The sequence below is a fragment of the Leopardus geoffroyi genome, chromosome B4 (assembly GCF_018350155.1).
Source record: "Leopardus geoffroyi isolate Oge1 chromosome B4, O.geoffroyi_Oge1_pat1.0, whole genome shotgun sequence".
Lineage (NCBI taxonomy): Eukaryota > Metazoa > Chordata > Mammalia > Carnivora > Felidae > Leopardus > Leopardus geoffroyi.
Window position 1 is genome coordinate 18,414,522 of NC_059341.1, and position 14,884 is coordinate 18,429,405.

General features: G+C 33.8%; 1 protein-coding gene across 1 annotated transcript in view; it reads left to right on the forward strand.

Annotated features, from left to right (window-relative positions):
- Nucleotides 1-10,234, forward strand: part of MALRD1 (MAM and LDL receptor class A domain containing 1) — a 772,911-nt gene extending 762,677 nt beyond the window's left edge. Inside the window, 2 exon segments of the mRNA XM_045462674.1 lie at nucleotides 7,111-7,186; nucleotides 9,925-10,234. Of these exon segments, the coding sequence (XP_045318630.1) occupies nucleotides 7,111-7,186; nucleotides 9,925-10,005 (157 nt within the window). The 3' untranslated portion in view covers nucleotides 10,006-10,234.
- The last annotated feature ends 4,650 nt before the right edge of the window (nucleotides 10,235-14,884 follow it).

Genomic DNA, 14,884 nt, shown 5'->3' on the forward strand with positions numbered 1-14,884 from the left:
CAGATTCTACCATAACACTATGCAAACACTGCCATAATAATCTTTCTACTACAGTATCATTACAATTTAGTTTTATATTATTAAAGGTTTTATAGCCCCAAGAAGCTAGAGATAAATGTATTTATCAATTAGAAACTTAAACAGAGAAGTTAGACAAAATAATTGGAAAGGAAAATATTTACCTATCTCTATTTACAAATGACATGATCATAGAGAATCCTAAAGAATCCAAAAAAAGAAAGCACCTAAAGAAAATAAATGAATTCAGCAATGTTGCAAGATACAAATTCAAAACACAGAATCAGCTGTGCTCCTAAACCAGCAAGGAAAAAGCAGAAAAAGAAATTAAGAATGCAATCCCATTGACAATGACATATAAAAGAATAAAATACCTGGGAATAAATCTAACCAGGGAAGTGAAAAATTTCTACACTTAAAATTACAAAGCATTACCGAAAGAAATTAAAGAAAACTTAAATAAATAGAAAGACATCTCCAATTCACAGAAAGACTTAATATTGTCAAGATGTCAATGCTACCCAAAGTGATCTACAGATTGAACATAATCTCCAACAACCTTTCTTTGCAGAAATGGAAAACTGATCCTCAAATTCATCTGGAATTGTAAGGGCACCAAAGAATCATAACAGTCTTGATATAGGACAAAGTTGGAGAACTCACACTTTCTGATTTCAAAACTTACTACAAAGCAAGCAAGCAAGCAAGCAAACAAACAAACCTTACCACACAGCTACAGCAAACAAAATACTTGGTATTGGCAAGTGAATATACATGTAGATCAATGGACTAAAAATGAGAAGACAAATGTAAACCAAGCCCATTCAATGGAGAAAGAACAGTCTCTTCAACAAATGGTTCTGGGACAGCTGGATTGCTACATGCAAAAGAATGGAGTTAAACCCCGACCTCACACCACACAAAAAAGTAACACAAAATGGATGTAAGACCTAAATATAAGAGCTAAAACCATAAAATATTTAGAAGAATATGTAAAAGTGAATCTTCAAGACCTGGTATTTAGCAGTGCTATTTATTTAGATATTTATTAATTTATTCATTCAAACATAATTATACAGTGCTATATTAATTTCAGGTGTACACCATAATGATTCAGCAATTCTATGCATTTCTCAGTGTTTGCCAAGATAAGCATACTCTTATTCCCCTTTTATCTATCTATCCCCTCACTCACCTCCCCTCTAGTAACTACCAGTTTTTTCTCTGTCTTTAAGAGTCTGGGTTTTTTGTCTTTTTTTTTTTTTTTCCATTTTGTTTCTTAAATTCCACATATGAGTAAAATGATATGGTATTTCTCTTTGTCTAACTTATTTCACTTTGCCTTATACTTTTTAGGTCCCACATGGTTGCAAATAGCAAGATTTCATCCCCCCTTTTTAAAATATTTCATTCTTTTCTTTTATGGCTGTGTTACTCCAATATATGTGTAACACACACACACATTACTTCTTTATCTATGTATGGACACTTGTGTAGCTTCCTTATCTTGGTTATTAGAAATTATGCTGAAATAAACATAGGGTGCATGTATCTTTCTGAATTAGTGTTTTTGTTTTCTTTGGGTAAATACCCACTAGTGGAATTACTGGATCATATAGTAATTCCATTTTTTTTAAGTGTTTTCAGAAACATCCATACTGTTTCCCACAGTGGCTATCCCAATCTTCATTTCCATCAAGAGTGCACAAAGTTTCCTTTTTCTCCACATCCTTTCCAACAATTGCTATTTCTTTTTATTTTAGCCATCCTGACAAGTTTGAGGTATTATCTCATTGTGGTTTTAATTTGCATCTCCCTGGTTATGTGATAGAGACCTGACACCATAAAAGTCCCAGAAGAAAACACAGGCAGTAATTTCTTTGACATTAGCCACAGAAACATTTTTCTAGATGTGTCTCCTCCAGCAAGGGAAACAAAAACAAAATTAAGCTGTTGAGGCTACACCAAAATAAAAAGCTTTTTGCATAGTGAAGGAAACCATCAACAAAACAAAAAAAACAACCTACTGATTGGGAAGATATTTGCAAATGATATGATCTGACAAGGGGTTAATACCCAAAATATATAAAGAACTTATACAACTCAACATCCAAAAATCAACCCAATTAAAAAATGGTTAGAGAACATGAATAAACATTTTTTCAAAGAAGACATACAGATGATCAACAGACACATGAAAAGATAGCACGTATTCTTAGGTATGACACCAAAAGCCCAAGAAACAAACAAACAAACAAACAAAGATAAACTGGACTTCATCATAAACTTTCATATATCAAAGGACATTATCCAAAAAGTCAAAGAACCTACAGAAGAAAATATTTGAAATCATACATCTGATAATAGTTTAATATCCAGAATATGTATCAACTCCTACAACTCAACAACAGAGAAAAACAACCTGATTAAAAGAAGCAGACTTTTATAGACATTTCTTCAGTAAAGATATACAAATGCAAACATACAAATGAAAAGATATATAACTTAAATGGGGACTCAAACATTTTTTTGCCAACATTTGTAACATTATTCACGATAACCAAAAGGTGAAAACAACTCAAGTGTCTATCATCTGATGAATGAGTAAACAAAGTACAACATATGCACACAATGGAGTATTATTCGACCATAAAAATCACTGAAGTTTATATACATGCTACAATATGGGTGGATCGTGAAAACATTATACCAAGTGAAATAAGCAGACACAAAAAGGTAACTATTATAATGATTCTATTTATGCAAAGTACCTAGAATAGGCAAATTCATAGAGACAGAAAGTAAAGCAGGGGTAAAGAAGGAAAAGGGGCCAGGTGAAAAGGAGAATGGGAAGAAATGGGAAATCATGGTTTAATGGTTAGAAAATTTCTATTTCTGGTGATGAAAACATTTTGTGAGTAGAAGTGATGGTTGCATAACACTATGAATATAATGAATGCCATTGAATTATACACTGAAAAATGGTTAAAATGTCAAGTTTTATGTTATATATATATGTATATATATATACATATACATATATGTACATATACAGATATGTACATATATATACACACACACCACAGTATTTAAAATTAATAATAAAATTTTAAGAAACATTTAATTACATGTTTATATGTGTAAATTTTTATGGTGTATGAGTTATAATTTAATAAAGCTGTTAATAAATACATATAATAAACATTTACCTCAAAGTCATGTTTAATGGATGTAACATACATGAGTTTTTGTTTTTAGTTTTTCTTCATTGACCATTTACAATAATTTCAGATACCTATGATAAACACTTCCGTTTTTTTTTTAATTTTTTAACATTTATTTTTATTTTTGAGAGAGACAGAGCATGAGCAGTGGCAGGGCAGTGAGAGAGAGACACACACATAATCTGAAGCAGGCTCCAGGCTCTGAGCTGTGAGCACAGAGCACAATGTGGGGTTTGAACCCACGAACCACCAGATCATGACCTGAGCGGAAATCAGATGTTTAACCAACTGCGCCACCCAGGTGCCCCAATACTTCCATGTTTTTAATCAACACTAAAACAATTTTGTTAGTTAATAAGCCATGAAGTGAATTCCTTTAGAGTTATACATATGCTCACTAAATTTAAAGTGGAAATTTCCATCAGAATTATGCTAGTTCTACACTGACATCTCTCTTTAGCCCACTCAAAATGCCACTGTATACAGTGTCTGTACATATTGGATACAGAAGCTTAATAATAATTTAAGTGAATGAAAGATTAAGTTATAGATGGAAAACTCATGTGATCCATGCTACCTTTTCTCTCTACTCTGAAATTCTAAGTCAATTCCTTGCTGATTCCTGAAGGTGGTGAGATTCTTTGAAACCTCAACTTTATTAGAGCCATCTGCCTATTGACAAATACAGTAAGTTAAACATAGCATATTTTAGCCTAATACAGGTTTATCACTGTACCATACAATGTTAGAAATGGCAGAAAACTTGATAATCAAACATTTCATTTTCCTCATTTTAATTTCTATCATTTCTATCATTTTTTTTTTCAATATATGAAGTTTATTGTCAAATTGGTTTCCATACAACACCCATACTCATCCCAAAAGGTGCCCTCCCCTCCCTCCCACCCCCCATCAACCCTCCGTTTGTTCTCAGTTTTTAAGAGTCTTTTATGCTTTGGCTCTCTCCCACTCTAACCTCTTTTTTTTTTTCTTCCCCTCCCCCATGGGTTTCTGCTAAGTTTCTCAGGATCCACATAAGAGTGAAACCATATGGTATCTGTCTTTCTCTGTATGGCTTATTTCACTTAGCGTAACACTCTCCAGTTCCATCCATGTTGCTACAAAGGGCCATATTTCATTCTTTCTCATTGCCACGTAGTACTCCATTGTGTATATAAACCACAATAAACTCAAAATGGATAAAGGACCTGAATGTGAGACAGGAAACCATCAAAACCCTAGAGGAGAAAGCAGGAAAAGACCTCTCTGACCTCAGCTGTAGCAATTTCTTACTTGACACATCCCCAAAGGCAAGGGAATCATTTCTATCATTTTAAGATTTCCTCATTTCTATCATTTTAAGTAAAATTATGTTTGAATATCAAACATAGATAACTGATACAGATGGAAAATTATAGTACTTAAAATAGTAAACGTATGGAGTTGACACTAGCTAGAAATTTACTTAATGGAACCCCTATGGATGATGGGTAATATTTTACCCTATAAACAGGAAAGCTATTAAGAATTAAGCCTAACAATTCAGAAGTTTCTAATGTTGGGAGACACAGCTTTGATGTGGGAAAAATTGTCTGAGATTGCTAATAAACATAATTTAAAGTAGGAAGAATTTACCATTGCTCACATACTACTCATACTGTGACCCTTTCCTCTTTTACTACAACTTCACATCCTTAAGTATCACCTTTTTTTCTTTGTGGTCACCCAATCCCCAAAGGCTAAGCACCTATAGTTTTTTTTTTTTTTTTTTTTTTTTTTTTTTTTTTTTTTTTTTTTTTTTTTTGCTTTTGTCATTTTAAGAGAACATTAGTTAAGACCTAAAATTCTCTCAGAAGTAGCTCCCATAGCTGAATTTAACAGGACTGGAAGATTGATCAATTTACCTTCCTTCTGCCTGCCAATCTTGGTATAGGTCACCTGGGGTCCCAGCAAAGCCAAAAATAATTGTCTCACATCAAGATCTTTTGTGTTGCCTGTACCTCACTTCTATCCAATTGACTTCCAAGCCTATTCCTTCAGTTCCCGGTTGTCTGCCTGGCTTTTGGATCATCTGTCCTGTCTAACCCTATGGTTTAGATTTCCTCTTGCTTCCTGATTCCATGCCTGATTTCAGCTGAGATTAATTTTTCTGAGCTGTGCTGAGCTGTGTCTGCAGTTGTCTGATCTTTATCTAGTTTCTAATTTCCATTTTGTTTTGTTACTCCCTACCCCCATGTTCTCTCTTTCCAGCCTTTGTTTTGGCATCTTGAAACTTCTCTTCAACTCCCTACCCAGTCTCAACTCTAAAAGCAGCCCTGCTGAGGCCTGTGCCTAACTACATCATTTACTGAGCTTACTACTCTGAGAACTTTGATTTACTAGTCTTGGAGGAGGGAAAGGCAAAGAATCAAACACCATTTATTCAACCTAACTGTAGCAACTCATAAGTATTCACTTGATACAGTTAAGGAATTAACAGATACTTATTGACTCACTATTTAATAGTGTCTCTATGATTTCTTTCAAATAATAATCCACATATATAGATGGTATATATGTCCCTATGCATTGATAGCCACAGACACAATAAGTGTGAACTGGTTAAGGTATTGAATATTTAAGCCAATTGTATAGAAATAGTGGAAATTAGGAAGCTTTGAAGACTGAATCCACAGGAGAAATGTATTGCCAATAAACACTATTACCCAGATTAGGCTGCTGGACTCACTAATACTGTCATTTCTTAGAAGAGGATTATGTGGTTTGGTAAATGACAATAAGAGGTTATAACTCGGACAATTTCCTTTGAAAAAACAAATGAGTAAGAGTTTCGTCTTCATAACCTTTTCCCTTAGGATTTACAGGTATATTATTGACAGACTTATTGCCATTATACCCTGACTAGGCAAAAATATTCACACACACACACACACACACACACATTTATATATGTTTGTTTTTTCCCTCCTGGCTGCCTTCAAGACACTGGCAAGTATCATACAATTGGTCTTCCATTCTCCATTGTGTGTGTGTGTGTGTGTGTGTGTGTGTGTGTGTGTGTGTGTGTGTGTATGCCATGTATGGGATCTTTCCAGAAATCTTTAATGAAGTATCTTTAGTTATCTGGTTATATTTTTTTGTTCCTGTCATGAATACATTTTTTATTCCAGTTGTGGCCAACTATTCCAGGTCTTCTAATAAGTCTACTGACCCTTAAGTAATTAAGAATAAAAAGAAAGTGATCATTAGGAGTGCAGTTAATCAGAGTAAATTAAGCAGACCTAGACTACTATGTGAGATTATCAAGGACATTATCAAACACATATTTCTTATGATTCATTAAAGAAAAAACACTAACATTTAGAACTCTTCAAAACACTCAGATTTCCATTTGCTATTTAAAATGTTAAACACTGATTCATTGCTATAGATCTTTGTAACAGACACTGTCATGAAAAATAGTCCTCAGGATTTGGTGGTTTGGTACTTTTGAAGTCTGAGGTGGCCTTTCCATATAGGCAGCACTTTTTAATGTTGTATCCTTTGTATTACTTGAGTAACATTTTAAGAAATCAACTTCAATACTGATTTATGCCACTTTTTATTTGCCTGTGTTTATTTGGATCTAAATATCCAGAGTTCAAATTACATTTGCTTTCAAGAATGTGGTTGCCTTGGTGTCCTTAAAATAAAAAAAAAGAAAAAGAAAAAAAAGTACTTATAATACATTCATAAAAATAAGTATGCTGTTTAGACAATGTGTCTCTCAAACATGTCTATCAGATAATAACCTGAAAAAGGACGGTGCTACATTTAATACTTCTTTTTCTTCTTCTTCTTTTCTTTTAATGGCCCTGTGTGCTTTAAGGAAAACTAAAGCAAGTGTTAACCAAGCATTTGTTAATCCAGTTTATGGGAACTGGAGGGACCCAGAGAAAACGGAGGTAAGTGCTAATGGTGAACTGTATTGTTTCAGAAGCAGAAACACACACACACAGGGTCATCTGGACATGTTTCCACATCATGGCTAAGAGGAATGTTTTAGCAGAGTCAGTTCATTGGAAATGGGAAGGAATTTCATTTGCTCTAAATGCGCAGTGAGAATTTTCCATTCCAGGACAGATTCAATCTGCTTGTAAAGTCAGTTCACTGTTAAGTGGCTTTGTGGTCACTATTCATACTCAACGAGAGCTGACAAATCTGGAAAATATCAGTTTAACCCAGAGTATTAGTCAGCTACCCGTAGTAACTCTTTATTGACTGTTCTTTGTATTCTATTCCCAAAGACAAAAGGGAGGATAGCATTCTGTGCTCCCTTTAAATTTAGGTGTGAGCAGTAAAAGGCTATTAACCCGATAACTCAGAAGACTAAAGGAAAAATTAAAGTGTATTACATCTTTCTTGGGCCTTTTTAGGGTCATTCCTTATTTAGTGCAATAAGTAGTCTAGAGAGAAAATGGGCAATAAAATCTTTTTCATCTCTTTAAGTAGATAATATGAGCATTCATTTGGGTATAAAATAGGATTAGCCTGACATGTCACTTCTTATCTATGAAAACCTCCTTACATCCGATTTTAGAAATATATCTGATTCGTTCTCTTGTCAAAGTGAGCATATAGAAAACAAAAGTGTTGATCCCCCCCCACCCCATTTTTTTAAATGAAAATAGGCCATGAACAGTTGTTACCATTACTGAAATGACTAACAAGGTGCCAGATCAGACAGTTTCTAGTAGTTCTGGAGAGTTGGTTGATATGGCTGAAGGTTAACACAACACTTGACTTTTTTGTGTGTTTTATTTACTAATGATGTCGTACATGCTTTTAGTATTGTTTTGGTAGGAATGAAAACAAGAAGATATTTCACAGAGCACAGAGAGAATTAATTTGGATGATACATCAAGTCAATCAAGACACAGCAAAAATTAAAATGTAGCCCCTCCAATGAATAAATAAATGGATATTTAAGAAGCCTAATGTAATTTATCTTCTTGGCAAAGTAGATAGGCGTAACACAAAGCTACTTTATTTTTAGTAAAGGAAGGAAAATTTACTTTTTTAAAATCTTTAACATTTAGTATCTGAAAGATATAAATGATATAAAATGTAGTCTTTTAAATTTAGCATTTTTATATTAATATCTCATAAACTTGTAGTAATTAAAAAGCTGCTAGGAAGGTATTGTACATCTTTTTCTTTCTATTGAGAAATGGCTTCTCTGGCACACAGGTGGGGGTTCATATCAAAGACCCACCCTTCAAGGTGCTTTCAATACTCTACTATGTATGCATATGAGTGTAGTCAGTGACTCTGGAGAACCTTGGAAACAATTTCCTTTTCTCTATCCTAATTAAAAACAATTCCTCTTTCACATTTTTTTCCTTTCCATTAAGAAAGGCTAGAGAAGAAATCTGTCACAGTTCTTGAACTTTGTTGCTGCTTTGATTTCTGTTGTTTCAGAAACAATAACTTTATTTTAAACCAAATGTACCTTTCCTGACTTTGTAACAGTGAAACTGACTTCTCCAAAATAATCCTCTAAAAACTCAGAGAACATTCTCATATCCTGATATAAAGAGACTAGTATAATGAAATGCTGTATACCCATTACCCAACTTCAGTAATTGCCAACCCATGGTCATTCTTGTTTCACCTCTACTGCTACCCATTCCCACTACACATCAGAGTGGTGATGGTGGTTTGCTTTTTTTTTTTTTTTTTTTCTTTTCTTAAGACTTTGTTTTGTTTAGAGCTGTTTTAGGTTCATAGCAAAATTGAGCAGAGGGCACACACAGCTCTCATATACCCCCTCCCCCGCCTCACACACACACATGGCCTACCCCATTATCAACATCCAGCACCAGAGGTGGTACATTTGTTACATAGACAAATCTGTATCTCCATATCATCCAGAGTCCATAATTTACATTAGGGCTCACTTGGTGTCAACCAGAGTATTTTTAAGCAAATCCCAGATATCATTTAATTTCACACGTAAAGACTTCAGTTGTACCATTAAGGAATAAAGACTTTTAAAAAATATGACCATAATATCACAGGTAAACATTTAATAACAATTCCTTGATATCATCAAATATTCAATGTTCAACTGCTGTTGTTGCTGTATTTTTAAAATCAGGATAGATATATGGTATATACATCCAAATTGACAGGTATGTTTCCTAAGACTCTTAACCTCTAGGTTCCATTTTCTTTCTCTCTCATGTTTTCTTTGTGATTTATTTGTTGAAGAAATCAAGGTGTCTGTCCTAAAAAAAACTCCACATTTTAGGTTTCCTAATATATTCTGTAAACTCTAAGTCTCTCAACTAAAAGCTGGGTTTTTTTGTTGTTGGCGGTGGTAGTGGTTTTGTATTTTTTTTTGTTTTGTTTAACTCAACTGTGATCAATACAGCAGACTTAGAGAAACCAGCACCCTAGAAAGAGTCAAGATTCTGGCCATTGCACTCCCCTGTCTCACCAGAGGTGAGGATAAGGCAGTCCTATGCCCCAATGGCCTTGGATACACACACCAACATTAGGCCTGTCAACAGTGCAGGCAGTGTGGACTAAAGGTACTAGGGAGAGAGTCAGGAATGCTCACTTCATTCTGCATGATCTAGAAAGAGGTCTGTTATTTTAATGCCTAAAATCCTAACCTTTTCAATGTATTTTTCTTTAGAGTTCTGTATACTCCTTCTCAAACCCGTTATATGGCACAACATCAGGATGCCTGGAGACCAAATCTAATCATCTGAAATAGTACCATCAAGATCAAGTATGATCTAGGGTATGTAGTTTACAGAAAATTCTAGTCTGTGAAATCTGATGGAAACTCACCTTATGCAATAGTAGAAATAGAAGGAATTCAGAATACTATTACATTTACAAATAAATTTTCTTACTGAATATATTAAATGTTTTCATGGCATCTGAATCAGAACCTTAAGTTCATTATACATCTGAATATTTTAATAAAATGTTCTAATTGATGTTCTTGTTTTCCTTTGATTTTATCATGGTCATTTAAAAAAACACAAATCAAATTGCTTTATATCCGGAATATTAAATAAGTTTTAAAATTCTTATTTATATGAGAACTTAGAAACAAAAAGGTGAACTAATTCAGCATACAAGCTAGCAGGCATGGACAGATCATAGTAATCCTAATCCAGATAACCATGAGTAAAAGATATTTCTGTATCTGGAAAAAAATGTGAAATTATCATCCTAAACTTGCCTTTATTCAAATAATTATTAACACCTATCTTCATTTAAACATAAAAATAATACTGAAATATATGAGTTATGAAACTTTGGACCACAAGAAACTGAAAATCCCTACTCCTATGGTTTAAATAATGTGGCAATTATTATGCACAAAACCGGGAAATTGGGAGAACACTTCTTTTGATTGGTTATTGCAAAAGCTCCATGCCTTTAGCAAGGACTCTGGTTATTTACAAGTTTCAGTTCATAGGCTATGTTCTCAAATTAGCTCCCTGACAGGTTAGATGATAGCTACACAAGCTGCATCACTGTTGTATTCCCAGTGAAGTTCAGAGGCAGAACAGGGCCCATTTTTTTCTTGTATCTTTTTACCAACAAAAAATCCCTTCTCAGGATGCACTCCCAGCAACAGCACTCTTATTGGCCAGGAGAGACATGGAGCCCGTGCCAAGTCAACCTCTTCAAAGGTGATGAGGCCAACATGGTTGGCTGACACCCTTCACCTCTAGGCTGAGAATAGACCTATGAAGCTCACTGACAAGTATATGAAGGTAGATCCTTGAACAAAATCAGAGGACAGTTAGGATCAAGGGGACACAGCCAGGAAGTAAGCAACCATCAGCATCTGTTCTAAATAAGGTCAGTTGTATTCAGTGTAAGTTGTACTACCAACATTAGTGCCTTTTGTGAGAATACAGACTGGAAAAAATACATATTATTGTTGATCAGCCTTGCAATAAATTTCAAATTTTATCCCAGTTAATTTTTTGAAGCCCATTAACTATACTCTAGTTGTGCTCTCTATGAATATCTTTTCCTAACTGCTGCTTTCCTACTGACATCACAATTTCTGGTCCTAGAAAACTTCACACAAAAGAGGATCAGTTATTCTTGTTATTGAAGTCTGGCCTCTGGCATTGTGGGACATAAGCATTTTGGGAAGCTGCATTTATTGTAGCTTAAAACTATCAGCCAGATACATTCAGGATCTTTGCCTAAGCTTATAGAACAGCAGAAGGTTAAAATCTAAATATGGTTTTGTAAAGGACCGCAAGGCTACTACATGAAAAATGCAGTAAAAGTGCAATTTAAAAAAAAGATAATAGCAATGATTACCCAAATTAAATTGGCTTGTTTCACAGGAATATTGAGAGAATTCATGACCTCATATTGAGGTAGCTCCAAACTGAGGATAACAACAGAAAATCAACAGACTAGAAATGAGGGTATTCTTAGTTAAAATTATCTTCAGGTGCAAGTTATGTGCCCCTTAAAATGTTTATATCAAACATTTTGTGAGGTCTTATAAATACACATGGCAGGGGCACCTGAGTGGCGGTTCAGTGTCTAATTCCTGATCTCAGCTCAGGTCACCATCTCTGGTTGGTGAGTTCAAGCCCTGCATGGGGCCTGTGCTAACAACGTGGACCTGCTTGGGATTCTCTCTCTCCCTCTCTCTGCCCCTCCCCCTGATAGCTCACACACTCTCTCTCAAAGTAAATAAACATTAATAAATAAATAAATATTGCAATTCTATGAAACTTAAAGAACAAAACTGATTTTTCTTATCCAGTAGATAGAAGAGGTATGTGCTTATGTTGTTTTCATCATTTAATGTGAGATTCAGAAATAAAAAACTTATTTTTATTTGCATTGTTCTTCCTCTAATTTACTGATATAAATCCAAATCTTCCCCATTGTGATTTTAAAAATATAAAAGAAATAAGAAAATAGAGAAAGAAAGAACAAGAAGTATAGAGAGTTCACAATTTATATAATTCAGCTTTTAAATCATGAAAAGATCTCAAATTTCACACCAGAGAATCCAATGAAACCATTTTTTTTAAGCCAGTGGATGTCAGGAGAATGGATACCAAAGAGTACTGCTGACAGATTCTTAGAGCTTTTAGTGCACAAATATTTAAGACAATATCTTGTTAACTGGATTCATGTGACCAGCCTATTTCCCAAAATATACTATAAGCAGATAATAATGTTAATAACAATAGCAACAAGTGATAAGTACTGATTATCTAAAAAATACTGTTCTAAGTATTTTAACATGTTTTAACTCAGATAAATGTAAAACAGCATGCTGTTGACTATGCTAATCAGCCACATGTGGACATTTAATGTGAAATTTACGTTAACTAAAATTAAATAAAATTTTAATAATGCATTTCCTCAATTGCACTTGTCACATGCCAAGTGCTCAATAGCCATGTGTTGCCAGTAAACACTATAATGGAAAACACTGAGAACATTTTCATCCCATAAAGTTCTCTCAGCACTGGTTTAGAACAATGTTGAAATATTTTCTTATAAATAGCACAACAGTAATCTCTATAAACCTAGTAAGTGCTAAAAATATTTCCCAATATATGTATTTTAACTAAAACTGACCAATTTCTAGATTAATAAATTACAAATAAGACAAGGCATGTGTATCTGTAAGCAAACTAGCAAATATGTGATAAACAAGTACAGGTTAACACTGTTCTCTTGACATATAAATGTCATACATCATTCTATTATACCATTTCATCTTTGCCTATTCCTTTTTCTACATTTAGATGGTACCCTGAAGAAACTGTGTAAGAATTTGTTTTGCTCTATTAATCTTCCTGACCATCAATCATTTTTCACATATGTCACAATAAGAACTGAAGATTCACACATCCTTTAAATAACTGCCTTGTGTTTAGCATGTTAAGGGCATGTGCTTCAGGTAAACCAACAGCTATGTTCATGGCAATATCTTTTGCAGTAAGTAGTCTTAAATTTAATTCTTAAAAATAAGAAACAGGAAAAATCCATAAAAAGACTGTGAGATTTTTTTTTGTTTGTTTTTTGTTTTTTGTTTGTTTTTTGTTTGTTTCCACCTCTGTTTTTTGTTTGTTTCCAACACACCTCTTAAAAATAAGATTTCAAATATGTATTTTCACTGTCAAACCAATGACATCTTTTTGAAACTTAATGTTATTCTGGTTTTCTTTGTATCAACTTGCAAAATGTTCTCCATTTCACTGCTAATGTGTCTATCAACTAATGCAAGGGTTAATATCTAAGTCATCATCAAACTCAAGATCCTGCTCTTTAATGATTACAAGTGGAAAGGCAACACATTTCTATAAGCACCCACTGTGAAATTTCAGTGAAACTAGACACACACATCTTGAAATGAAGAACTCTATAACTATGAACCAGTTAAAGCAGTCACAAAAGTAAATAAATAACTTAAAGATCCACTTAAAAATGGACACTGATTCATGTCATTTAACATTCTGATCACAGTTCATGAGTTTGAGCCCTGCATTGGGCTCCACACTGACAGCATGGAGCCTACCTGAGATTCTCTCTCTCTCTGCTTCTCCCCTGCTCATGCTCTCTTTCTCTCTCTCTCAAATAAATAAAACTTAAATTTTTTCAAAGAAAAAGGAGTAAACCTGATTCCCACAATGTATTTTACATGCAAATAAATTCTAGGTGTATTTTGATGTATACATAAAGGTAAACAATAACACAAAACAGACAATAATAAACATCCTATACTGACTTAGTCATAGAAGATATGGAAAAACGTGATAATTATTTCCATGAAGGCAAAGACTTTCTGAAACAATCAAATAACTAAGAATAAAGGAAAAGAATATTAAATCAGACATTAACTTTAGAAATTTCTGTGCAATAAAATACACCATTTAGAGACAACAGAGAATGAACCACAGAGTGGAAGAAGTTATTTACAATACGTAAAACCAAAAAACTACCTATACATCAAATATATTTGAAAACCCTACAAATCAATAAGAAAAAAAACAACCAAAATTTATTCCAAAGTCATCCTATGAGGCCAGCATTTCCCTGATAGCAAAACTAGATAAAAACTATACCAAAAAAGAGGAATATACGTAAATATGCCTGATGAATATAAATGTAAAATTCTCAACAAAATATTAGCAAATCAAATCCAACAACGCATTTAAAATAATCATTCACAATGATCCAGAGGGATTTATTCCAGGGATGCAAGGGTGGCTCAATATTCACAAATTAATCAACATAATACACCATTTTAATAAGAAAAATAAAAAAAAACATGATCATTTCAATAGATGAAGAAAAAGCATCAGACAAAATGCACCACCCACTCATGATAAAAACTCTCAACAATGTGGGTTTAGAGGGATCTTACCTCAACATAATAAAGCCCTCCCCCCAAATAATAAAGGCCATATATGAAAAGACCACAACTAATACCAAAATCAAGAGTGAAAAACTGAGAGCTTTTCCCCTAAGATCAGGAAGAGATAAGGATGTCCACTCTCACCATTTGTATTAAACACAGTACTGGAAATCCGAGCCACAGCAATCAGAGAAGAAAAAGAAATAAAAGGCATCCAAATTGGTAA